Genomic DNA, 26,002 nt, shown 5'->3' on the forward strand with positions numbered 1-26,002 from the left:
CAAAACTATATAATTCCAGTCAAACTTCCATTGACGTGCATAACATTTTAATACCCGTTTACTTGACGATGCCGTGGTTGATTGCATGATGGCTTATAAATACAGCATTGAATGATTAACAAACACATATTGGCATTGAAATATTTGACAACGAAAAGACTATTTAAATATACGAAGATGATATGGTGATTGTGTTGGGTGGAATGGAGGCAGTCAAATAAATATATAAAAATTAGAAAAACTTGCGTGTCTTCGATATGAAAGGGACAGCACAGGCGTGTTACTTTACGCGCATCGATTCTTTAATTTCACTTTGTTCTTTCCTAAGCCAATCTATCAATTCAAGTACATTTTAATACGTTAATTTATGTTCTAATCCAGACCTTTCTTAAACCTATCTTATCAATATCCTCAGTTCATGACCACCGTACAAATCTATTCCTCCAAAAGCTTTACAAATATATACCTCTTGTTATCCTTATCTCAGAGTATTACGAATATTTTGGTCCAAAAATAAACATATGCTCAACCTCTTGTTATCTTTATCTCGAGTATTTTAAATACTATACTATTATTTGCGAAATAATTTTTTGTATTCGAACTGGTCAATATTACTGTTATGTTTAATGAACTTATATATATTCTATGATATAGTTAAAAACGAATTATATATTAATAATATCATAATATTTTTTAAGAAGATTTATATATTGTGTTGTTATCTTAATGAATTTAATATATATATAATTCAAAAAAAAATTTATATTACCAATATTATACTTTTTAAAAAATATGATAATTCATATATATTGTGTTGTTATCTTAAAATAATATTTTTTATTATATTTTTTTTAAATTAAGATATACAATAATTTATAATCAAATATCAATAAGGTAAAAATATTTTCACAAAAATATTTTCTAAAATATTTTTAATATTTGAGTGTTTTTAATAAAAAATATTTATCAAATATAAATAATTTGATGTTTAATTTAATTTTTAAAAAGATAAATAATAAGTTATTGTACTGATTGGATTTAAACTAATAAATATTCGCATACAGACAAAACACCAAGTTTTGATCTAAAATAAAAGTATACTACTAACTATGTATTTTTTTTTTACTAACTATGTATTTGCCTAGTAGTTTATCACAAAAAAATAGTTTTGGTATACATCTAGTTTGATTTCCGCTGAAAATAATATTTATACAACAATAGAAGATATTAAAAATAATCTCGAGCCAAAAAATTAGAGTCTAGCCTGAATTCCTTCCTATAAGTTAAAAAAAAAGGTTTTATTACGTTCACGATCAAATTACCACAAAAGAAAGAATAGAACTCTGATTTAAATAGTTTTGTCCTTTTTCTTTGACAATTCTCGTTTTTTTTTTTCTTTCAGAAAATAGAGTAAACTGGATAACGTTAATTTAGGAAACTACAGAACCAGTGACAAAAATAAAAAATAAAAAATAAAAAAGGAAACTACAGAACATTGGACCCACTCTCTTCGACACAGCGACATTTGCGCGCGTCCTCCACGTCAGTCTTTGCCATTTACCGCCACCGTTATGTTCCCACGCGCCAGTTCAGTGCTATGTCCTAACGGCTAGTCAAACCTCGGTTTCTTTTCTAACATGCGCTTAAAATCTGCCACTAGCTAACTTGCACTTGACCCACTCCTTAGGTCTTTTCAGCATCAGTTCACTCCGGTACAGAGGAAAAGTTGAAATGGCTTTTGGTTTGATAGACTGTCACGCATACCCCCACGACTTATACCCACTTGCTTTATCTTTGATCAAAAAAGGAATATAAACAAAAAAAGCAATAATGGCTCAACAAAAGCATATGCTAGTGAAAACCCATCTCGTGAAAGTGACGTTGATATTTGGAGTAAAGACTAGTAGTTGAACCACGAAACTTGTCCCTTTATTTGGTGCAATTTCACACAAAAGATGGGAAAAGACATCGGTAAGTGGGTGTAAACCTAACCCACGATTTTCAGCGACCCCTTCGAAATTAAAGAACTGACACTTATGTCAAAGATTCGTGTTCCATCGTCATCACGGAGACAAAAATTAAAGAACGAACAGTTTTTTATATCCAAGATATAGAAATTAATTGTTTCAACTAGTTACTATTTTTAGGACATTTACAATTTTCCTAGTTTTCACGAGGAAAGATTAACATGGAGACTAGCGTTCTTTGGAGATTTACAGACCGGACAAGTGTTAACCGAAGATCCACACACTGTGCATAGACACATGTGTCTGCATGGTAACAGTAACACACTTGCTTCTCCTTTTCCACAGCTTCTACACATCGTCCTTGTTATCGTATCCTGCGCCTCTCCCACTAACCTCCACTTCTCCTTACTATCACCCTCGTTATTGCTTCCGCAACAAGACTGCGTGTCGTCAGCCGCCGTAGTCTCCTCCCTACGTTCCACGTCGGCAAGAACTTGTTGTAAGTTTGAACGTAGAGCGTTCACGGTGGCTTCATTAGACTGTGCCACGTCACGCAATATCTGATTCTCTACGCATAGAGACTTAACCTTCTCTTCGAGATAGAAGTTTAGTTTAACTATGTGGTTGATCTCTTCGTCTTTGGCTTTTAGTTTCTTCATCAAACCTTGTTCAATAGCTTCCATTATTTTCCTACCTTGCGTCCTTCTCTTCTCTTCAATCTCCAGTCGCATTATTTCGACCTAATAAAATATTGTCGACCAACGTGAGTCAATACGAACCAGACAAAAATATTATGTCTAAAAATATGTAATATATCGCTTACGTGATTAGAGATCAAGCGGTCGATATCGAAGCTGTGATGTTGGACGTTAGAAGACAAGTCTTGACCAAGGAACATGAGAGGATCAATGCTACGTTTCTGGCTTGGCATAGGACTAACAAGGACTGATTCTTCTCTACGGCGTTTTCTCGGAGACGAGGAGGAACCAGGACGAAGAAAGTCAACGTTGTTGCCATTATTCTCGCTGTTGAACGTAACGGAGCTGTCAACGGAATGAATCGTCGGTTTTATAGACTGGTGAACCAAATAATCAACCGGTGAGATGTTGTAAGTTGGATTCAACAGAGAACTTTGACACTCCACGGTGGGGTTAAACGGCGTCGTAGCTGCTGGAACGTTGCCATATCTGATCTGGTTGTTATAGACGAAACTGTTTGCTTCAAGTGGATGCATCATGTCTCTGTAAAGAAAATCACCCGCGACGTTAGGAGAACACAGAGGATTAAGATGGTGAGCTTCAACGGCCATCGACGTTTTGTAAATCGAGAGAGTGGTTCAAAGCTATTAAATGTAACCTCTAGAAACGTGAAAGCTGGTGGTGGAAGAAGAAACGGAGGTTGTGGGGTTTTTAATTATGGTTTTGTAGAGAGGAAAAAAAAAACTAAAAGCAAATTTTAAAGCAGAACCGAAGACTCCCTCGTCTGCCAATTTATAGAGAACAGGGGGCAAGATTGATGTGTTGTAATTTAATTATTTTATTTATTGCAGTTTTGTTGTTTTCTATATATTTTATTACTGGAAAAAAGCTAGAATATTAAAATTAAAAAAATAAAGCCTGAGGATTCTTACGTTATCAAGCTGACCAGTGACCATTAAAGAAGTTGCCTTTTCCAGCGTTTCTTCATGATAAAAAAAAATTTGACAATGACACATGTAAATCTTTGGCTCAGAGTTACGGTCAAAATCATAATATCTATATCTGACTCTTTTACTTTCTTTGGTTTTTAACTTTAAACTTCTTGTTTCTCTCTTTCGCCTAACTCTTTGTCTTGTTTTCTTCTTCGTCATTAACTTCACTGGTCAGAACTGACAACTGATAAAATCTTTATTGGTTACAATAATGTTTAGTGTAAGTAACCGTGGAAGATTCATTGTATGTGTGAACTTATACATACGTAAATGCTGATATATAAATGCCAAAATTATGGTCCTACAAAAGAGGTGGCTCATGTGACAAGAGTTGTGTGTCTTGTGACAATCTTAAATTATTACTTATCGTATCGTTTTGAAACATGCCAGTACCATATTAAATAACGTAGTTCCCAAATCATACGTGCATACATTGCATATATAATTATAGAATACATGCCACTATGTTGGGATTTACTCTATATTTTTATCCTTTTTAACTCCGAATTAAATGCTTTGCATGCATGAATTTCAAAAAGAGGTTCGGAAAATTCAGAATCAATTAATATTATTATACTGTATTTTTTATAAAACGGAAAATACAAAAAAATGAGTAGCGTCTTATCCGTTTCAACAGACTAGTTTTGAATTTTTTTTCTGAAAAAAAAAAAAACAGACTATCCCGTCAGATTCCAACGGGAATCCGTAAATGGGCAGACGACTAGATACGGTCACTGGCAATGGCACAATGCAACGTGTCAAATAATACAAAACTCTTAAAGTGGGACCCATGGTCCACGTGTGATAGAGTTGCCGTGATACGAGGGTCGCATGAGCACGTCTGAAGTGCCAGAGCTTGGCATTATTCTTCAATTTGTTTCAATTTTAGTTTAATGAGAAAACTTGAGAGAAGAACATTAGTAAGAAAATTAATTAATTAGTCTCTTTCTCTTATTATCATTACTTTGGCGTATATTCACCATCTTTAATATAAAAAATTGATTGCTGACGTTTTATATACGTTTAAACTTCTTCTTCTATGAACATCTTTTCATATTTGTTTTATTAATGTCTTCTTATCAAGGAACATGTTTGTGGTGTCCTACGTTCAACTTAGCTAGGTGGAGAATTATATGGGTATATGTTCTCTCGAAAAGTATTTAGTTTTACACTTTTGATATTAAACTGTTTGATATTTTCCAAGTTTGTCCGTTTAAACCCTTGTTCTAAAACGCGGCCACCTTGCCCGTTTAATCGGCGTTTAAACGCTACTCGGTAAGGAGCCGTGGCGATTTGGTCCGATTCGCTTAAAAACTCGGTTCCTTAGCAAAAAAATATCTTTTTTAGAAATTTTATGCTCATAATCTTGTGATTCGGTAAAAATCTAGCATAATGAGGTCAAAAATCATTGAAAACAGTTGAAAATAGAGGAATAACAGGGGTAGAACGCGGCACTTAGGGTTTCTGGTTCGACAGGTGAGAGGAAGAAGACAAGGACATTTTAGTAATTTGTGTTCATTAAAGGAAAAAGGTAAAAAAACAGCATAAAATACCTCTTCTTCACTCGGGTTAAAACTTTGAAACTTAGGTACACAAACCGCTAGGCCACGCTTAATAATTGGTAAACATATACATTTAATTATATATATAACAATAATACACAAAATTAATCTCCGATTAATCTTCGATTAATCTCTGATTTTTTCACAACTCGCTAGGCCCAACCCGAACGTACGTACAGCGCCTAGCGAGTTTCCGAGGGACTTTAAACATAGTTTATTAGCTGTTGTTGATTTTTACTCAAAATTATACTTTAATAATAAAATACGTTTTGACCAATGCTCTATAACAATACTAATATGTTATAAATGCTAATCATAATAATTAATGTCTGCACGGCATGTCAAAGCTATATAAGTTTTCTTATCAACATTATCGTTTTAAAATATGTTTTAATTGATTAATAAAACAAGCAATCTTTTTCATTCTGTAGTTAAAATCTTGTGCTTATCTTATTTCCATTATGTGTTTACTACTTGCTAGCGCGTCTGGCTATTAATGAAATCAACCTAACTCTTCCGAATTTCAACGAATAATTTTGGATGAATTATCGCGTCGAAACTCTACACGATCATACATATGCAGATGCTGAGATGCACGCATGCAAGGTGAACCATATGAATAATTTTACAACTAGTTCATTTTTATACAGTATTTTTGTTCATTTACACCAATTTACAGTTTTTTTCTTTGTTGAGTGCGAGTGGAGACCTTGTTTTCTGGCGATCACATGTAGCAAATGAAGAAATAAACTAATGACGAATGAATTATTACAGTTTATGATTAACTATATTTGATGCACACTATCATTATTATAAGCCACCAGCAGATAAATAAAGTTGTAGTTTGGGAATGCAAGAACATGAAGGGAGGCATAGAATCACGAGGTTAGCATAGCAAACGCATTAAGATGGGCATGCCTTTTGCCTCATCTACATTTCAGACCATTATCTTTATATTATTAGTCGTATACTCGAATCAGGCATTTTATTATTGTTTGGGTCCACCTGACATCGTAGTATCAAACCATTATCATTTCATTTTTCATTCCTCACCAAAGATAATAAATAAAATACAAGTTGTCTAATAAGCCAAAGCAGTGGCTCGTTCTAAAAAGACACATTCACATATAATTAAGCTATAAGACTTGCATAAGCATCAGATAAAAAAGAAGATAATTTGAATGAGTCTCAACTCTCACGTCTGCACTATTTTATTTTTAAGCTTATAGTATAATGATATCAACATGCTCATCATCTCGCTTTACTTTACCCAGGAGGTGTCTAGTGAATAAATCATTAAAGAAAATTTGAATAGAACCAAAATTAATATCAAAGTAGGTCAGTGGTTTTGGCTTGCCTGCTTTTGAGGGAAAAATCACTCCATTGAGGCAAAGTAGGTCAGGGGTACATTTTCTTTCCGTTTCTTTATTTGAACTTACAAAAGTCGTTGATCTATATTATTCACATCATCTCGACCGCTCACCATAACTGAGAATCACAATGTCATACAAACATAATTGCACATCTAATTTTGTATATGGAACAAACTTTATTAGTCCTTTATCGAGGGAATCTCGTTTTAATCATCCCTATATGCGTAAAATATTGTGTAGTGTTCGTAAGGTCCTCTACCATATATTCTTGATAGACGTCGTCATTTATACATACACAGATGTATTAAGATTGTGTACTTGTTGTGTATATATATAAAGGTAAAGAACATGCACATCCCATATATGTAATATGAATGCCATGTATACTTAGCAAAAAATGAATGCCATGTATATAGATATAGACGAACACAAGATACGTGAAAGCTAAGGCATCGGAAAGTTGGTTGATCGCAAGGAATTGGATACGGCTCGAGATGGCATCACATGTCATTGTAATCCATAGATCTCAATAATGTGTTTCCATTTTTTTTGTTACTTCCATCAGCAATATATTCCAAAAATATTTTGTATTTTTACGATAAGAAAAAGCGAATTCATTTTTTTCAAGATTAATAGGTTTCCACTCTTATAAAAGCACTAACTCAAACCTCTACCAAACAAACCCATATAACTCGACAAGATAACAACCACTTAATTTAATTATAATCATTTTAGACGAATATATATCACTATATAAGAATTACTAGATGATACGCGGGTGAGTTTTTATAATAATGTTTGTTTATGAAATGATTTTAACATTTTGCAACACTACAATCTTTATCGATTATTAAATTATGAATACAAATGTCGGTCTCTTAAATATATCATCGTTGTTGAAGAGTTAACGTATTACATCTTATTTTATTTATTTTTAAGACCTTATATGCATAAAAAGAAATTAAGTTTTGCGGCTGACATAAATCACAAAAACCAAATAGGTAACATCGGTTGTATAATGACGAAAGGGGATTATGTTTTCTGCTCTCGATTTGTTTACTATTGACTCTCCATAAGTGATTTCATTTTCTACCTCTATAGAATTGTGCTTTCGCTCTCGTCTTTGTTTCATTGATATGAGTTAAGTTTCTTTTTTAACTTCTTTTATGAATTCAGTGAATTACATAAGTGTCAATTAAAAAAAAAGACATCTGTAAAAATTAATTTCACTCCATATACATATCTAAGAATCAAAATTTTGAAAAAAAATCACCGGCAAACTATATTAACAGGTTAGTGTTCAAATCTAATATATCAAGCTGTTATAGAATATAAGTGCAGACTCGAAATATAATTGTTTGTCTAGTATATATTCACCAACTCGGTCTAAAAATCATCTAATTAGAACAACAAAACAAATTACGTATTAAACTAGTTCGGGTAATATCTGAATCCGAATGGGTAATATCCGAATCCGAAAGGGTAATATCCGAATCCGAAAGGGTAATACCCGAACCCGAAAGAATATCCAAAGATAACCAAACATAAGTATATTTAACTCTATATTTCTAGTTTATTTCTCTCATTTTATTCAAAATATTTATATTAATGATTCTTATTGTTCAAAATTAGATTATATATATATAATTATGGACAAAATCATTTCCTACTCACTTAAAACACATATCAAATTCTTGTTTCTTGTATTAACAAAAGTTGCATCTAAAATTTCAAAACAACAACTAAATTAGTGTCTTTCTATTTTTAAAATTTTATCTCCAAACCTATTAATAGTTTAATCTTTTAAAGAAAAACAGTTAAGTTAAAATATATTTTAAATACAAAATACTTAAACAATGAATAATTTATTTATTTTTTCTTCAAAATTTAAATATCCGAACCTGACCCAAAATATTCGAACCCAACCCAAAATATCCGAAACCGAATTTTACAAACGGTTTTGCTTTTATGCTTGATTTAACATTTTATCGTTATTTATCAATTTGATGTGTGTTGGATTAATTTCTATTCAATTTAAGTGTTTTTTATGTTTTGCTTTTAATTTTGTCTTTTACTTCGGATATATCCGAACCGATATAACACGAATCCGAATAATATATGATTATTTTATGGGTTTTAGGATGTGTTACAAATTAGAACAGAACCCGAAGTGTTTTTATCCGAACCTGAAGTGTTATTATCCGAATATGACTCGTACTAATATAATATTAGAAAAGAACCTAGGAGAGTGAACTCGAAAACCCTTTATACTGAAATATCCGATACAAACCCGAACATGTATCCGAACGCTCACCCCTGTGATATATGATCATTTGTATCTTGTTTGAACAAAAAAAAAGTTAAACCATGGATCACAAATTTTTTAATGTGAGACTTTTACCATTTTTAGTAATTTATAGTCGTTTTTAAAAATTCAAAATATAACATGTAAGAAAAAATCTAATTGTTTTTATTATATGCTTAATGTGATTGTCTAATTTTTTTTAATAGTATAAAATTAAACAAAAAAGAGAGAGGTTAGAATTTTTTTCTATCAAATATGTATTATTCATAACCAGTAATTATCATATATATATGTTAACCATATTAGGTAATTCCATATTATTTAAGGAAAGAAAAAATATTCTTTTGTACACTATTAATTAATTTGATAGTTAGTTTAATAAAAAACATAGTATATGTTTATATGGACCAACTTATTTTTCTAACAATTTTAAGAGTCATTTTCGTGATGACACGTGTCTACGAAAACATGTTGTAATGCTTCAGGATTAATATATAGGGGATAAGCTATGATGGTATTAAAAGCTATGAATGTTAAGTCACTTAAGTGGGAGTTTTTGGTGGCGAAACAAGGTGCATGCATATGCAAATCGATTTCATGATCAACATCTTACTTCTATCGGAAACACACTAGGTCCTGACTTTCCACTCCATGCAACAATTATATAATCTACGATTTTGCATACCGTTGCACTCGATTTAATGCACCCACCCATTTGGACCCAACTAATCTATCTGATAAAGTGATAATTTGAGTAGAACAGCAAAGATATCATATGAATTTTCAAGTCTTACATAAGTCACGTGAATCCAAGGCAATTTCTAGATCAGGACGGGGCGTAATTATCGATGACTTGTATGTACTAACCTTGTCATATTTAAATTAATTAAATAACGTGCTAATCAGCTGCCAAGATTGATTAACATATTGGCTGATGAAATAATAAAATTCTTGGGTGAAGAAGATAAGAGAATGATCACCTCACCCTCCCACCCACTACACACATATTGACTTATACAGAAACGATTGTAACTGATAGGTCTTTTCTAAATGCATGTAACGTAAGGATTAATACATATCAAAGATTATACTAAAATGCTTGATACATAAATTGTGAGACGATGAGAAGACGTGAATTCACTGTCAAGTTTAAGAGAGTACATAAACATGTGTAGAAAAGACAAGGGTCGGCAGAAAATGATTGGCCCTTCTACTCTAATTCCATTGCACCACATTTCTCAGTGGATTTATGTCAAATATCTTTGGTATAAAAAATCATGTGTTTAGTATGAGTAGATGTGAAATAACAAAATTAATTGTCAGAAATGTAACGCACATAAACTAAATAAATTGTACAAAAAGGCGAGATCAAACAATAAGTAAAAGAGGGATATGAGCTCCATTGAGCATATCCACGTCTGCTTCGAAAATCAACCAATGAGAGAGAGCCATGTCATTGTTACTTTGCCACATCACACCTCTGAAGTTTCTCCTCTCGCCGTTTGGGAAAGCAATTTCATGATCCGTTACAAATCCATGGCTTCCACACCTTTTTTCATTATCTTTCTCATTTAATGCTTTCTTCAACTTAGAAAATACCATACGAAAACCTCCTCACCTTCTCCCTTCTTCCATATTTTCTTCTGATTGTTAGATTTTTGTGAACCCAAAATAATCTCATATGATTTTAGGGTTGTGAAACAACGATTAATTGGAATTAATATATTCTGAATCCATTTTGGTTGTGCTTTCATTTAAGGGAAATATGGCAGAATCAGGGATGAGAAGTGCCACAATACGTTGTAGAATCGAGATAACGTTTCTTATGGATGAGAAGTGCCACAAAACATTGTGGAGTCGAGATAACGTTTCTTATTTAAAAGGAGCGAGAGAGCGAATGAGCCAGGTACAAGCGATGGAGAGAATGTGGTGGAGCTTTTGTTTAGTTTTGGTTTCTGGTCAGAGAAGCACACGCAAAGGAAGCAAACATCGTTCTTATTCAGGTCATTCTTGCTCTTAAATATTTCTCAGTTTTTCTTTTCTCAGAAGGCCACATCTCTGCTATAGTGTTTCCATTTAGATTATCATCACTTTCCTTAAGTATTGACATAATGCTCTATCCTCGGACTCTGGATTCAAGTAGATTCATGTTCTGTAGTGATATATATTGCCTTCTCCTTACTATTGGAGTATTACAAAATGATTTCTATAAAAGATGAACGCAAGTATCTCCATATAGGAGACTTTTTAGGTATATTACTTCTGTCAAGCACAAAGAGAGAGGACTTTTCTGCAATCCAAGCCTTAAAAGGACCATTCTATCATTGCAACGTGACCTTTTCCATCTTGATGCCCCTTTGATACTTTCATCAACACGGTGGATTTCATTTCGAGATGTATTTGTTATACTGTTGTGCTCGATATGGGTTACTAATAGAGGATACATAAGCTGACAAAGGAGCTGAGTGTAGAGATACATGTTAGCTTCTTTGAGGAGGCAAATAATGCACACTACAACTCAGTTTCCATTGGATATGTTGATGAAGTGACCTCGGTATTTATAGGAAGTTGCATATACCTGATGGATCAGGTGAGTCAAGTTTGGAGTTGTAATGAGCTCAACTTTCTTTTGCTGATACCTTTTATTGACTTCAGATTGTCAAGAAAAAAAATATTTTTATCCTGGTAACAACTGGCTTTAAGATAGTTTTGAGTTGAAGTTTTCCAAATTAAACTTTTTTTTACTTAATCATGCTATTTGGTTAAACATGTTTCAACACTTCTCTATGGTTATCAAAAGGTTTTTCACGCAATGTTTGCAAAAACTAAAGTAGGTAAGTTAATCAAGATTTTCATGTGTATTTTTCGTATGATTTATTTAGTTGATGAAATCATAATTGAAGTATTGGTGCAATGTCTTAGTCTGCTATATGTTGGGATCAACGGTTTCCCGAGGAAGCTCGAGCTATGGTTCTACATGGTGATGAATATTGTTTTATCTCACTGCCATTGGCTGTGAACTTCAAGACGAGGGATTGGATTCGCGTGATCATTGGAGTAGAGTCACGAAAAGGCATGATGGAGATAATGTGGTGAGCTATTAGGTTTAATCACTTCCATTTTCAAAGTCTTTTAGTGTGCTCTTATAGAATTGCTATGTCTATAACTTCTGTCTATAAGCGATTTTACATGGACATGCGCAATAAATTACATGTATATCCGACAGCAGCCACAGCCGCAGACCGCATACAATTTATCAAACGCTTCAATATGTGCCTTCGTCTCAAAAGTATGTGTTAGTTTTAACAAGGCCTTCTCTTTTACCGGACTCTTATCAATGGAAACAACAATAGCTCTTTCGATAAGCAAGGGAGTGCTCAAGTTCATGGAATGTGAAGTTTTTTAAATAGTATTTAGTTTTTGCTGTGTGTTTGAGTTTGTGTTTGAAATTGTGTTTGTGTTCTGTTTATTTTGTGCGTGTTTAAATAGCTTGGATAATGTTGTGTCTTAGATTCTGCTTTTGGATGGTGAGAAGATACAAAAACAGAGATAGTTCGCAGGATCAACCTGTTGATCAAGCCAGACAAGAGGACTGGTCTGTCTAGTTTGAAGTAAGAGAGAGGCAGATAGAGAGGTACATCACCTTAAACATTGTATGCTCTTGGGTAACGAATGGTCTCTCCTTGAAGCTGAAAGATGATCTTTTGAAGCCAAAGAACCGATCACTAGAGTCAGTAAAAACAGAAAGTAAGGAGCATATAAGATATACGAGGCTAAACCAATCTTCTTTAAGGAATCATTTCACTTATCCTGGGTTCATGTAATTCTCAAAAGAATTTTTTAGCAAAATCTCTTTATCATTGATATTATAGGCTAATCATCAACCTTTATGTCCTCCTGTAAGTTACAAATATATTAGACACTTAGAGAATGATTATCGGTGATTTGGGTTTTGGGTTTCTTAAATTTTTTTTTTCTTTTTGTCTGATTAAAAAAAAAATTAAAAACGAACCAATGGCGGGCCGCCACGTGTCAGTGGGGCCCGTGAACAGTACAAGAACCCAAGTAAAGTCGACTATTGTTTGGTGACTTCTGTCACCGGTTTTTGTGTGTTTTGTGAATCTCCCCTTCTAAGAAACTCCTAAACTCCCCCGGATAAACATGGTCTTACAGAGTGAGTGTGGTCCTTAGCGATATTTTGGTTGCTTATAATTGTGATCTTGAAGCATAGACTCATACACATCAATTAAAAAGTGAGATCAACTATGGAAATATGAGTAAATACAGTTGTAAAGAGTTACTTTTACATAAAGTATGTAAGGAATGGTTTGACTTTCTCATTGCCATAAAATTGGCCATATGTTTTGAAATATTTGTGTGACCATCTCTATAGAAGAGTTAAAAGAAAGTTACAATAATAATACTTCTGATCATAGATAGTGGTGTAAGTTCATAATGGCATTGAATACAGAGCTAAGCCAAACTAAGTTAATAAGTGTTGAAAGCCAAAACAATGTCAGCACGAAAGAGAAAATAAAAGCACATAAAACTATTCAAAAAAAGAATAAGCAAATATCCTGTTTTGGGCATCAGAGAGAGATATTTCATCTTAATTCTGGCATGTTACTTGGCTCGAGAATACTATAAACTAACCCAACAAAATTTACAGAATCTTACAATTTAGCAATCTTCATGAGAATCTCCAATAATATAGTTTAATCTTCTAATATGACCTACCCATAAATCTTAGAAGTTTAACCAAAAATAATTTAACTACTCATGCTCATGTAATTTTGTACTGTCACTCAAAATCATTATTAAAATATAAGTTATTAGTGTTTTCTTAGTTGTAACGAACATTTTCTATTTGTCATTCATATTTCAACTTACTATATATTTTTTATATAAAGTATTTACAAAAGTAACAGTTTAAGAAACGCTAACAGAAGGTAATGACTGAAATTTTGATAATTCGGAGTTGTGATATTTTTTTCTTTATTTTGTAACACTCAGAGTTGTGATCCAATTAGAAAAGAGAAAAATGTATAAATAATATATGTGTTGTATTTTCTGTTTAAAACTATGAGATGTGCATAAGTTTGGATCAGTAGTGATTAAAAAAATATTTTCCTAAGAATCCAAATATGTCAGATAAATGAGCATTTAGATTATAACTACAGTTTAATTAACTTTTTATTCATTCACATATTCATCATCCCATATATATTTTGTATCATCAACAACTTGAACTTTAAGTTTCAAGCATTTTAAACTCAAGGTACAGTTTAATTTTTTTAAAAAATTAACCGTAATTTATATCTATTATATATGTTAAATGTAAATATATTTGTCTGAAACGGAAAGTCTCTAGTAATAATAAAATGCTGACAGGAAGGTAGATGTGCGTTTGTATTATTTGGATGTCTCCCTCTCTTCTACTCCTCTATAATTACACTAACTTGTCCAATTCATCACACTCCCCCCCAACCAAACTTGTTTGCTCCATACAACTTGATATAAATACAAATTTATTGATATATATACAGGCAGAGACATGTGTGCGTCTGTCTACCCTAGTAGCTAATAAATTACTTCGACTGATTCCGTGGGATGTGACCAATGTGAGACTGTGACATTTGTTTTCTTGGCACTCTGCGTTATGTACCTATCATTAGAATGCGACATGTTTTAATATGTAAATGATTACTACTGGTCTATGCCAGTTTGAGAACTCTTGTAAGTATGTTATAGTGGTCCATCTTATTTCCAAATCTTATCTTTTCGATAATTTCATATCTCATTTATTTTACTTTTGAATAAGCTAGCCTGGAATCCAACCAATGGAGGGAACTCGGTCTATACTCTCAGCTCTCTTGCCATGAGTGAGTATCTGCATAGTAGCCAGAGGTCTTGCACCAATCTCTTGAATCATATATCATCAGTGGCTGGATATGATCAAGACCAGATCTAAGGAGGGCTCCATCGCTAGGCCCATTATTTATCTGCCTACGTACAATGCTAGTCTCAAAAATAAATGAAACAACACTTTGGTGGGATGTTTGACTAGGCTTGGGCGTTCGGGTCGGGTTTTTCGGATTTCGGTTTTTTTTATAATACCTCATAGGTCTCATTCTAGCAAATTTGCAAGTACGGGTCGAGTTCGGATATAACACATCGGGTTCGGATCGGTTTTGTATCACATCATAGAACCCATAAAGTAATCATATATCATTCGGATTCGGGTTATATCGGATCGGTTCGGATATACCCAAAATAAAATCTAAAATTTAAAAGTAAAACATAAGAAATATATATTTATTTATATATAATTAAGTATTTAAGGTAGTTATTTAAATTTTTAATCCCCTATATATTATTTGAGAAACATTGCAACATTTTTTTGTAGCCACGTGTCATCTCTATAATGATTCTTAGAATCCTTAGAAAAATAGGTTGGTCCATCTAAATATATAATAAGTTTTTTATTAAACCACAATAAATACATTATTAATGTGCTTCATTATTTCCTTAAATAAGATTACGGAATTGCCTAATGTAGCTAAAATATATATGGTAATTAATGATTTTGAATAATAATGATTTGATAAAAATAAGTGTGTATTATAATTATATTTGTTTAATTTTAAGTTATTAAAAGAAATTAAATAATCATAATAACCATATAATAAAAATTAAAAAAATTATTTATATATTATATTTTGAATTTTTAAAAACGAGTATAAATTACTAAAACTGTTAAAAGTTTCACATTCAAATTTTGTGATCTATGATTTAAAACTTTTGTTATGACATGATACAAATAATTAAAAAATAATATAAGTTGAAAGTCTCATTTAATAAGTCTCAAAAATAAAAAATATATAAATATATGTATCATTTTAAATTAAACTATATGCCATATAAAAATACATAAAGATTTTAATTTTGAAATTTACTTTGAACAGTTTTTTGATAAAAAAATTTGAAAAAATATTGACAACTTAATTTTTTAAATATTATAAATTACTTAAACCATTAATCCCACATTTAAATTGTTGTTATCACTAATTTAGTTTTTTTTTTGCTATAACATATACACATGATAAAAAAAAATGAGCAAAAAGCATCATCTAATAAATATTAATATTAAAATATACCATATATATATGTTACTATCATTTAAATTTAATTATATATTATATCAAATAGAAGAAATATTTTTTCGATTTATAAAATTTATTTATATGTTCGCACCAATTTAATTATATAAGTAGTAAATAATGTCTTTTTAATTATTCAATATATATTTATTATTTCATAATATGTCATAAACATATAAAATAATTTATATATATAATGTTCATCATGCGCAAGGCGCAGATCTTAGCCTAGTACTTATTGTTAGATAACATATGAAAATAAATATGAAATTGAATATTTGAAGTATATGTTCATGTTTCGTATAATTATATTATATATTATTTTAGACATTCGGATCGGTTTCTTCGGATATTTTTTCGGTTTTTCGGGTTACCCGTTCGGGTTCGGTTAATAACACTTCGGGTTCGGATATGTTTTGTATACAAGATCAATTCGGATATTTTTTACATTTCGGACCGGATACGGATCGGGTTCGGTTCGGATTTGGGGTTAAAGATATTATGCCCAAGCCTAGTCTTGACCATCATCAATCATTGACCTCACATATGAGTCGCTGACGATAAACCATATATTCAGAAAAAGGAACCGAGGATGTAAAAGTTTAGACAACGCTCTTGCATCTCCTTAGCATCATCATCAGTTTCATTTTCTTCATCGTTAAGTCAATTATATTGTATCTACTCTCTCCTCTTTTCTTTTGAGGATCGAGAAGGTGTGTGCTACGTCTCAATTCTTAATTGTTCAATCAATAGTTAGGGTGTTGCACTTAATTTTTATAAAATAGAAGCATAATATTCAACCTCTGCTTTGTAGATAATAAAAGGGAGTAAGCAAAAACATGTTCTACACATGATTGTTCAAATCTTGAATGTAAAAAAACACAAAACATAAACGGTTCAAGAAACTAGAAAGCAACCACAGAGATTAGGAGATAAAGCAAGACAAAGACTACTTAGATCTCTGCCTCATCTTTCTGCGCTTCCTCTTCAATCTCCTCATGCGCTTCTTCTTCCACTACACGACCAAACACACAACAATGTCATAAACCCCAACCAGTTTAATCTAGACAAGAAAATGACAGAATCAAGAACTGTAACTTGAGATCTAAGCTTCTGATATATCATCAATCCTAACGAAACTATATATGCAATGAGGTATATTTGTTCTCTATAAGTAAGAGAATCAAATGCATAAGAATACAGAGGAAGTTTTCGTACCTTGGCTCTCATCGTGAAATCGCCGAGCTCGGATGTTCAGCTCTGTTTCACTCGTCTCTCTACTTTATATAGCTAGGGTTTCTACTTCCCCTAGCTTATAATTGGACAAGGCTCTAATATTTTAAACGGGCCTAAGAAGGCCCATATAAGGATGTCTATGCCTTTAGAGAGGCTTGCATTCTCGACACACTTGGGACGCATTTCATCACTATAATTAGCACGAAGTGCTCGTAACCTTCCATCAACCATGATTCATGTCGACTAAACAAGTCTTTTTAGTTTCTTGTAGTTAATTTAGATTGTGTCGACAAGAAATGGTAGAGGAGATGAAACACAAGACAAGAAAGTATGTAAGATGTACAGCTAGAGATATAAGAAGAAGACAAAATACATAACAAAGTGTTGCTGCTTCTTACACATCGACACAGTTCCGATTTTGACTTTAACAGTAATACATCATCATTCCCATTGCAATCACCTTGTACATTTTTGTCGCTTATTTCTTCTTTGTTTTTGTATTTTTGCAGCTTCCCATTCCTCACACTGTGCAATTTAATTAAAGAAATAAATGTTTACTATTTGATGTGGCAATTAGTTCACTGTAGTGACAGCTAAGAACCCAGCTCAAGCTGCCCTCTCGTTTTTTCTGCAGCCAATATATGTGTCGCGTCCCCTTGTTTCATTCATATTCACTAAATGCCAATGTGTGTATATATATAAAGATATAGATTTTCCATGCTCATAACAGAACTAATCGACGGAATCTAGTAGCTCACTTGGTAAAGATCCTGTGGGCCAATTGTTATGCTCACGGGTTCGTCTGACGCCAGGCGGAGGTGAACTGCCCATTCTGTCACCAAATGCGGTACTGATTGTTGGGCCTTGTCCCCAGCCCAGGTAAAACCTTCCCGGGTGAAGAGGACTGCTGCCTAACCGGACCCAGGAGAATGATCCATGTAAGTGGAGAATCCCTGGATTATCAAAAAAAAAAAAAAAAAAACAGAACTAATCGTATATAATCTTTTCTCCGTTTTTTTAGTATACTTTACATTTTAGAGAAACATTTTCCAAGTTAAAAAGATTTTCAATGTAAAGTTTAATAATATTTATATTATACGACTTTTATATCATGCAGATATTTTTATTAGTTGAATTATGGTTAGTGAGACAATCAATGATATTTTTGTTTTGAAAATATAAAACAAAATTAATTTATAACTTTTTTTATTTATGTGTACAATCCTTTTTTTCTGTACAATCCATTGTCTAATAAAAAAAGATGGAGTATCGGTCAAACGAGAGGGGCTACCACCAAACTGATTTAATGCCGTGAAATTATTACTACTCTTTTGTATTTGATATATCCATCATATAGTTTGTCAATTGTTGCCGAATTTGGATAAGGACGTGCATTGTCCTAGTTCATAGAGTGGATAGTGTCTCCGGCCATATTATAAATTCGTAACGTATATAATTCAAATCAATCTCACAGGACCAGTAAGATGTAGATTAGCTAGGTTTATAGGGTCTTATACTGGACTATTAATTTTGGATTTTGGTATTTACTTTTCTATGAAAAGTGAAAACTATAACATGCTAAGTCTATTTGACATACTAAACTCGGTATCTTTTCCTAACTAATACCTCCTTTCATGTCGGCCTTCTTTATTTAGGAGTTAGGCCACTTGTCATAACACTTTGTCCCAATATATCATGCAGAGACATCCGTAATAATAGATAGAAAAGATATATAAAGAGTAAAGAGACATTTGGATAAAAGCACCATGAGAAATTGAGAATCAAACAGGAGATAGAGAATCTATCAGAGGGCGCAAGACTGCCCACCTTCACGTTCTCTCCTTCATTTCCCCTGTTTCATTCATTTTTATTACCCTTCAACGTCTACTATATAGTATTTTATATACTTTTTTGCTATCTGTCCCTTGATGCATATAAATATTATAACATTTCGAAATATAATACTGCATGCTCAATTAAGCTATAAGATAAATATAACGACAAAAACATGAACTCATGTTAATGTTTAATTTACAACTCGTTGAGGCATAGATAACTAGCTACTTTCATTATTTTAAATATTTTGGATAGTAAGAGCACCACCATTAGAGGTTCGTGTGGAGTTAACACGTTTCCCTAGAAAAAAAAATATTATAATATGTTACAGTAATGATCCTCTCTCGCCACGCTCATTCCGTATGAACCCGAGTCGTCACTGTTCAGCGGGCCCCACGCCATGTGGCGGCCCGCTATTGGTCAATTTATTATTTTTTTTATATTTTTTTAAAAAAATCAAAAAAAAATAAAAAATAAAATAATAAAAAATTTAAATTATGAACCCCCAACCGGGGGTTCATTAATGCTGGTGCTCTAATGCAACTCGTGAGAACATCCCTTTAATTGAGTACAACCTAGAAATAAGTGGTTGAATTTTTTCTATATTCAGTGATTAAAACTGTAGTTATACTGGACGTACGTTCCAATTTTTAGTCGAATGTGACAGCGAAAATCCAAATAATCACCAAGAGGACTATGGGTCCCCATAGATTCAAAAGTTAGTCAAGAAGACCGTAGAGAAGGTACTTTGCTTTGTTATATTATGTACATGCATATGGCATATTAAACCTATAATCAAATGACATGCTCATACTATGTAAATTAGTATATTATTTTGTGTGAAAAAACCACGTTCATATATGATTATAAATTAGTTTTACAGTGATTAAAATTCTAATAGTATATATTAATCAAAATTAACATCAATCCAGAACTCCAAGTCTAGTTCTTAATTCAAGACTATGTTTTTAAAAAATTAATGTAATAAAGTATTTACAGTTAGTCATGTCACATTTTGTCATAGTTTTGTTACGTGTGCAACGGTGGGAAGTTTGATTGTCGTGTACATCGTTTTTTCTAATGAATTTAAGACTTTTCTATTAATTTAGCTAACGCCGACGGATTTATTGCATACTTGTAGTTATATCACCAGCTAGTAGCAATAATTTTTTTGTCGCAAAATTTATACCCCATTTACTTACCATTCAAATACTAGAGTGGTGTTTTTGTAATGGAACAATTATATACGTGTTTGTAGCCCCATCTTTGTTCTGTGATATACTGATATGTACTGCCACTAAATTGAGAGGTGGAGACGAAAGAAATATCCAACGGATGGGACTGAAAACACCATGTTCGAGAATGACGAACAACTTTTATTTGTGATGATGTATTTATATAGAGACAAAAAATTATTGGAACCAGTCTTTATTTACTCGAACAAAATGCAGCTACTGACATGTTTCTTCACGCTTTGACCATTCTTGGTTATAAACAAGTTCTATTATTTCTAATTAAGGCTATCTACTATATCTCCAATAATTATCTCATTTTTTTCTTTCAAAATAAAAGTAAACTTAAAATGAATTTGTATTTTGTTTCAATGGTTTCTTTCATTTTTCTTTTCAAAAAGATTTGTTAAATATATTATATTAGTACTACTTATTATTAATACCAAAATGTTTATTATTTTTTATGAAACTTACAATTTTTACCCAAATAAAAATTTATTTAAACTAAATCATCATTATATACATATAAGTTTAGTTTCTAAAAAATATATAATAATTTACATAAATTTATAATTGTATTAATAAAGTATTAATAATTTTAAAAGTAAAAACCATAAATATTGGATCTTTTTAGTTAAAAAATTATAAAAAAGTTTAAGAAGTCATTTATAGATAAAAAAGTTTAACACATAAATGAGTTTGTGAAAAGTTTCCTCAAATTTTAAAGAACACTATTTATAAATTCATTATCCCTCAAAATAATCTACCACCAAAGAAATTTTTTCCTTATTTTTGACATTTTTCATCAAAACAAGGGGTTCTTAGGCGTAAATATGAATAGTCATGGCTTGAAGTTACATTTTGAGGCGACCAGCGTCCTTAGAGCATGATTATTGAGGGGTTCTTAGGGTGAGATTCTTAGCAGAATATAAGAATCCGTCTCTTAACTTTTAACTAAAAATGTTAAGAACCGGTTATTAAAACTCTTATGTAAGAGCCGGTTCTTAGCCTTTTTAGTTAAAAGTTAAGAGACGAGTTCTTGTATTCCGCTAAGAACCCCATCCCAAGAACCCTCCAATAATCATGCTCTTATATACTTTGAAATCTACATGTCTAGTCTATAACAATCTATATATTTATCATGGTTTACAAATGATATATGCATTCTTCGTATATTTTATCGGGTATTCCAGCCAGTCCTAAAAAAACTATTTAGTTAGTGCTATAGAGTGGACTTCTCTCCAAAAGATCACCACATTGTTTGATCTGATTTTTTTTTCTTTCTTATATAAATGTGGTTTTGTTTCAAGGAAGAACTCAATAAAAATATTGTAGCACATTATCAGGTCTCGCATACCATTTGACCACATTAATGTATGCAATAATATATGCATTGGAGATCAAATATATATGTAGCAATACTTGATCTGGACCAAACACATGACCAACCACAGTTAAAGCTGTCTCTTCACTCAAATTATTACACTAAGTTGACACTGACTATAAAATAATACCTAAACGGGTGCAGTAGATGAAGTAAGCCGATACGGAGAAGATTTGCATTTTGGATTGTCTCTAACGCAGAATCATTAACCTTTTTTTATAGGGAGGTTAAGATAAAAATTCAAAAGCTGTCGCTCCCCTGAAGTGTAAATACAAGTATGATACTACTAAATTACTAATAAAGTACAATGGTACGTCGATAACGAGCCAAAACATTTTTATATTATCTAAACATGTGGTTTAATATTTTTCGAATATAAACCCTCTGAACATGGGAAGCACTTCTTACTCTTGCTACAGTATTTTAATGACTGTCTTGTTTTCTCCAGTTTCGAACAACTCGCTCCATGCAGAACATAATAGAAAATCATATATTTCTCTTTATTTACATTTTGAACCCAAATCTAACCTCATCTGATGAAAAACCACCCCACTAAAACGAAGCTCTTTGCTACTAAAGCCGGTTCAAGTACAATTAGAATCCGGTTTAGCTAGTCTTGGTTCTTGGTAATGTTGTTCCCTGACGAAGAAGCGAAAAGCTGGCCAAAAGAGAGACCCGGTTTCGAAGCACCACGGAGGGAAGAGAGAGGAACATTAAGAACAGGAGTGATTCTCACATTAGCAGACTGAGATCTCGGCATCCCATGGTGATGTTTCATTCTTGGTCCGCCTGTGAAGTTACCGGGACTGCTAGAGCTTCTCTCGAGCCCATGAAACACGATCTTCCCTGAAGCATTTAGTCTCGGACTATCCGCCGTCACCGTCAAGGCCCTCTCCGTCGTTTTATCAGATGGTGAATGACGTCGTGGCTTCCTAAGTTGGTGGTGGTGGTGGGGGGCACGTGACCGGGCAAACGGGTTTGGAGCGTTGTTGGGTTTGTTGTCCCGGTCTAGAGAGAGCCTAGGAACGTCGTCGAGGTCGTGGCCCGAGGAAGAGGAGGAAGAGAGTGAGAGACGTGAAGAGGAGACCGACGTTGACGTCTCCGATATGTCCGAGTCCTTAGAAGATTTGGAGCTTCGGTTGAGTAAATACCTAAACGACGCCGTTTTGGGGTTTGGAGTAGAAGAAGACAACCGCGAAGGCGGCGAGGACGCTTCTTCCGGCGTTTTGGTGAGTCTCTTAAGGCCTAGAAGCTCACGCCATCTCATGGTGCAACGTGGAGCTCTCGGAGAGAAGGTGTAAGGATCAGCACTCTCCATCTCTAATCTTCGGCATGGTTTCGCCGCCGTGTTAACGGCTGTTGTTATAGGCTTCTCCCTCGAACTAACCGCGCCGGAAAACTTAAGCGGGATTAGTTTGCCGTCGGAGAAAAGCTCGTCGGCGGATAACATTGTGACGGGATCTTCGAGAAGAAACTCAAAGTCTACAGGATCTTCGTTTTCTAACTTAGGATCCGACGGTTGAGACTTTTGGCTCATCACTGACATTTTGGAGCCTCTACAAGAGTAACTCGCCGTTGATAGCTTCTTCTCCGGCGAAGTACCAACATTTCTAACGCAAACCGTCGCCATGTACAGTCGAGAGAGAGAAAGAGAGAGAGAGGGAGAGAGTGTTTTTAGGGTTTGTGGAGAAGTGGCAGTGACAGAGACGAGCAATATATACAACTCAGCTCAGATTCTCACATATACAGCACAGTAGCACACACGTGTCTTCATTTACTAGATCCAATAATTTCATGTAAAAATTCGAGTTGGGTCGGGTTAAAAGGCCCAAATACATTAGGGAATCTGCATCAGTGAACCCCTTCCAAAGGGTTCACAAAATATTTTTTTTTTATTTTTTTTTTCTGTTTGATTTTTTTTTTTTTAAAAAAAATAATTAATCGGACCAATCGCGGGCCGCCACGTGTCGTGGGGCCCGCGCTACAGTGATGACCCGGATTCACTGCAGTGATCCTGCAAGAGACAGGTTCACTCCTTTTGTTTATTTTAATATTTTTTTTTTTCGAAAACTGTGTGAACTCCCCATGGAGGTCACTGATGCAGATGCTCTTGTATAGAGTTTTCTTAGTATGATTTTATGATTCAGAACATATTTTATGATTCAGTCCATCTCTGTGTATGTTTACTACCAAATTTATTAGTACAAGTACGTCAGAATCTGTAATATTAGTTCAGAGGTATACTTCAAAAACAAGTCAAAGCCACGGTTTTGTCTCGCCATAATTGAATTGGCACGATCATCGCTTCCATAGATTTATTAGTTTACCTTAAGTCGCAAACGACAATAAGAGGTAACTCAAATGTTTATAAGGAAACGTAAATTCAGATGTAAAACTATAAATGGTCCGACTTGCATTTACTTCTGTACTTATGACCACACAAAATATTTACTACTTTTGTGGCAACACAAATAATTTTCTGTCCTACACAACATCCAATTATTTAATGCTGTCACACCCACAAAATAATTATAGATTTAGCTATCATCTTTTGTGGAAGCATTTTTAGTTCACTAATTCTTTTTTTACTGAACATTCATCAATGTTCTCTCATAAAAAAAATACATTTATAGAGAATATCTTAACAAGAGTGCAGATAAAACTGTTATAATAGAATTGTCGATTGTAAAATCGTTATTGTAATATTTTTCACAGTTGATAATATAATATTTAACTTATATTAAAAAAATAGAGTGCTCATGTTCAAATATTTCACAACACTATTCATTTTGTTATTATTACTTAAAAATTGGTTATAAGAACAGCTCCATTGATAGAATTTTAGAAATATGTAAACAATTTAGAAAAATAAGCAAAATAGAAAAATATTAGAAAAGGTGAAAAGCATCTGTGCATACATGTTGACTGACGCTTTATAAACTGTGTATAAATTGGTTATGCATAATAAATTTTAATTAGTTAATTTTAATTTATTAAAATACTAATAATTTTGGATTTAGATACCTATATAATAATATATATATATATCTGAACCAATGAGGTTGCTTTGCTCTAAACCTATCTGTAAAAACTGAGTATAAATACCAAACCGAGTATAAACCATCGTGGGTTCAGAAATGCATCCATCAGTACCATCACTATCTTATACAATAAAAGGAAGACTTTAGTCTCTCCTCCTCGTGAAGCCACATCATCAAAGAGGGATGAGCATTTCATGACACGTGTCGCCACACCAAACATCCTTGCGATTTTTGGCTGACGCTTCTCTTATTTCTCTAACATGATTTGGACTTTTTTAAAATTATAGAGATGGTCCAAACGTTTCCTTTAGTAACCGATGCTAGCCTAATTTAAAGAATGTGATATGGGCTTTTATTACAATAGATAAAGTTGGTTCAAACATTGTAGAAGCACTCGCCTTTTATTAAAACGAAAAGTTATGATTATTCTATATCTCTGTTTTCGAGCTGTTCCTCAGCCTTTTATTTTTTTGATAATACATTTGTTTAAGTCTTTCCTTATCAATAAATATATTACAACCAAATGAAGGCAAAATCACACATAAAATATAACAGGTATAATGATCACAAAAATAATATCACTTTCTTTCAAGAAATTTTCATTTTCAAATTTATAAGCATCTTTAATTTACTAATACCATAAAATGAATTGTAAATTCATTTAAGAATACAAAAATGCAAAACAAATAAGCCTTCTTCTATTTATTGTTAAAATCTAACACTACAATTATATGAGAACGAAAATTTCACATCCAAACAAACAAAAACAACCCAACAAAATTATTTAGTCGTTACTGAACAATTCACCATAACTTATTGAAAACAATCATTTTTAGTAATCTAATAGCTCATTAAAATTGTATCATAAAAATTAAATAAAAAGTCAAATGTAACATCAATTAGACAAAACTGCTTCCACAAAATTAATAAATCAACTATGCACACAGTATATTAGCCTCCAACCCGTAACAAACATAATAATACAATTCATCCACCATATTCGAAAACCAGTAAAGGAAAAAAAAACAAAATGGGATTAGCGAATTCAGAAAACAATTATAACTCAGACGAAAGTATTGGTAGCTGTGAAGGAAACTCCTCACACACAGACCCAACCATCTATTTCAGGAACCTCGACCTCCAATATTTTGTAGAAGAGCCACCCACTCACTATGCTAAATAGTTACAAAATTTTAAAGAATGAATTTTTGGCTAC

General features: G+C 32.8%; 2 protein-coding genes and 1 long non-coding RNA gene across 3 annotated transcripts; all 3 read right to left on the reverse strand.

Annotated features, from left to right (window-relative positions):
• Nucleotides 1-2,076: 2,076 nt before the first annotated feature.
• Nucleotides 2,077-3,435, reverse strand: LOC106328383 (probable BOI-related E3 ubiquitin-protein ligase 3). Its single transcript, XM_013766818.1, has 2 exons — nucleotides 2,791-3,435; nucleotides 2,077-2,707 (listed from the first exon to the last, which is right to left on the reverse strand). Exons 1-2 carry the CDS (start codon nucleotides 3,274-3,276, stop codon nucleotides 2,171-2,173), a joined length of 1,023 nt encoding a protein of 340 aa, XP_013622272.1. The 5' UTR covers nucleotides 3,277-3,435; the 3' UTR covers nucleotides 2,077-2,170.
• A 13,393-nt stretch (nucleotides 3,436-16,828) lies between these two features.
• LOC106333078 lies at nucleotides 16,829-17,452 on the reverse strand. Its single transcript, XR_001268273.1, has 2 exons — nucleotides 17,276-17,452; nucleotides 16,829-17,072 (listed from the first exon to the last, which is right to left on the reverse strand). It is a non-coding gene; the product is annotated as an uncharacterized LOC106333078 (long non-coding RNA).
• Nucleotides 17,453-22,135: 4,683 nt separating this feature from the next.
• LOC106333613 (uncharacterized serine-rich protein C215.13-like) lies at nucleotides 22,136-23,400 on the reverse strand. The gene has a single exon (XM_013772037.1). It carries the CDS (start codon nucleotides 23,373-23,375, stop codon nucleotides 22,356-22,358), a length of 1,020 nt encoding a protein of 339 aa, XP_013627491.1. The 5' UTR covers nucleotides 23,376-23,400; the 3' UTR covers nucleotides 22,136-22,355.
• Between the last annotated feature and the right edge of the window lie 2,602 nt (nucleotides 23,401-26,002).

This window comes from Brassica oleracea, chromosome C3 (assembly GCF_000695525.1).
Source record: "Brassica oleracea var. oleracea cultivar TO1000 chromosome C3, BOL, whole genome shotgun sequence".
Lineage (NCBI taxonomy): Eukaryota > Viridiplantae > Streptophyta > Magnoliopsida > Brassicales > Brassicaceae > Brassica > Brassica oleracea.

Coding starts and splice junctions, on each gene's coding strand:
- LOC106328383 (XM_013766818.1), bottom strand. CDS start 3,276: ATGGCCGTTGAAGCTCACCATCTTAATCCTCTGTGTTCTCCTAACGTC. Junction 2,708..2,790: donor ACCGCTTGATCTCTAATCAC/GTAAGCGATATA, acceptor ATATTTTATTAG/GTCGAAATAATGCGACTGGA.
- LOC106333613 (XM_013772037.1), bottom strand. CDS start 23,375: ATGGCGACGGTTTGCGTTAGAAATGTTGGTACTTCGCCGGAGAAGAAG.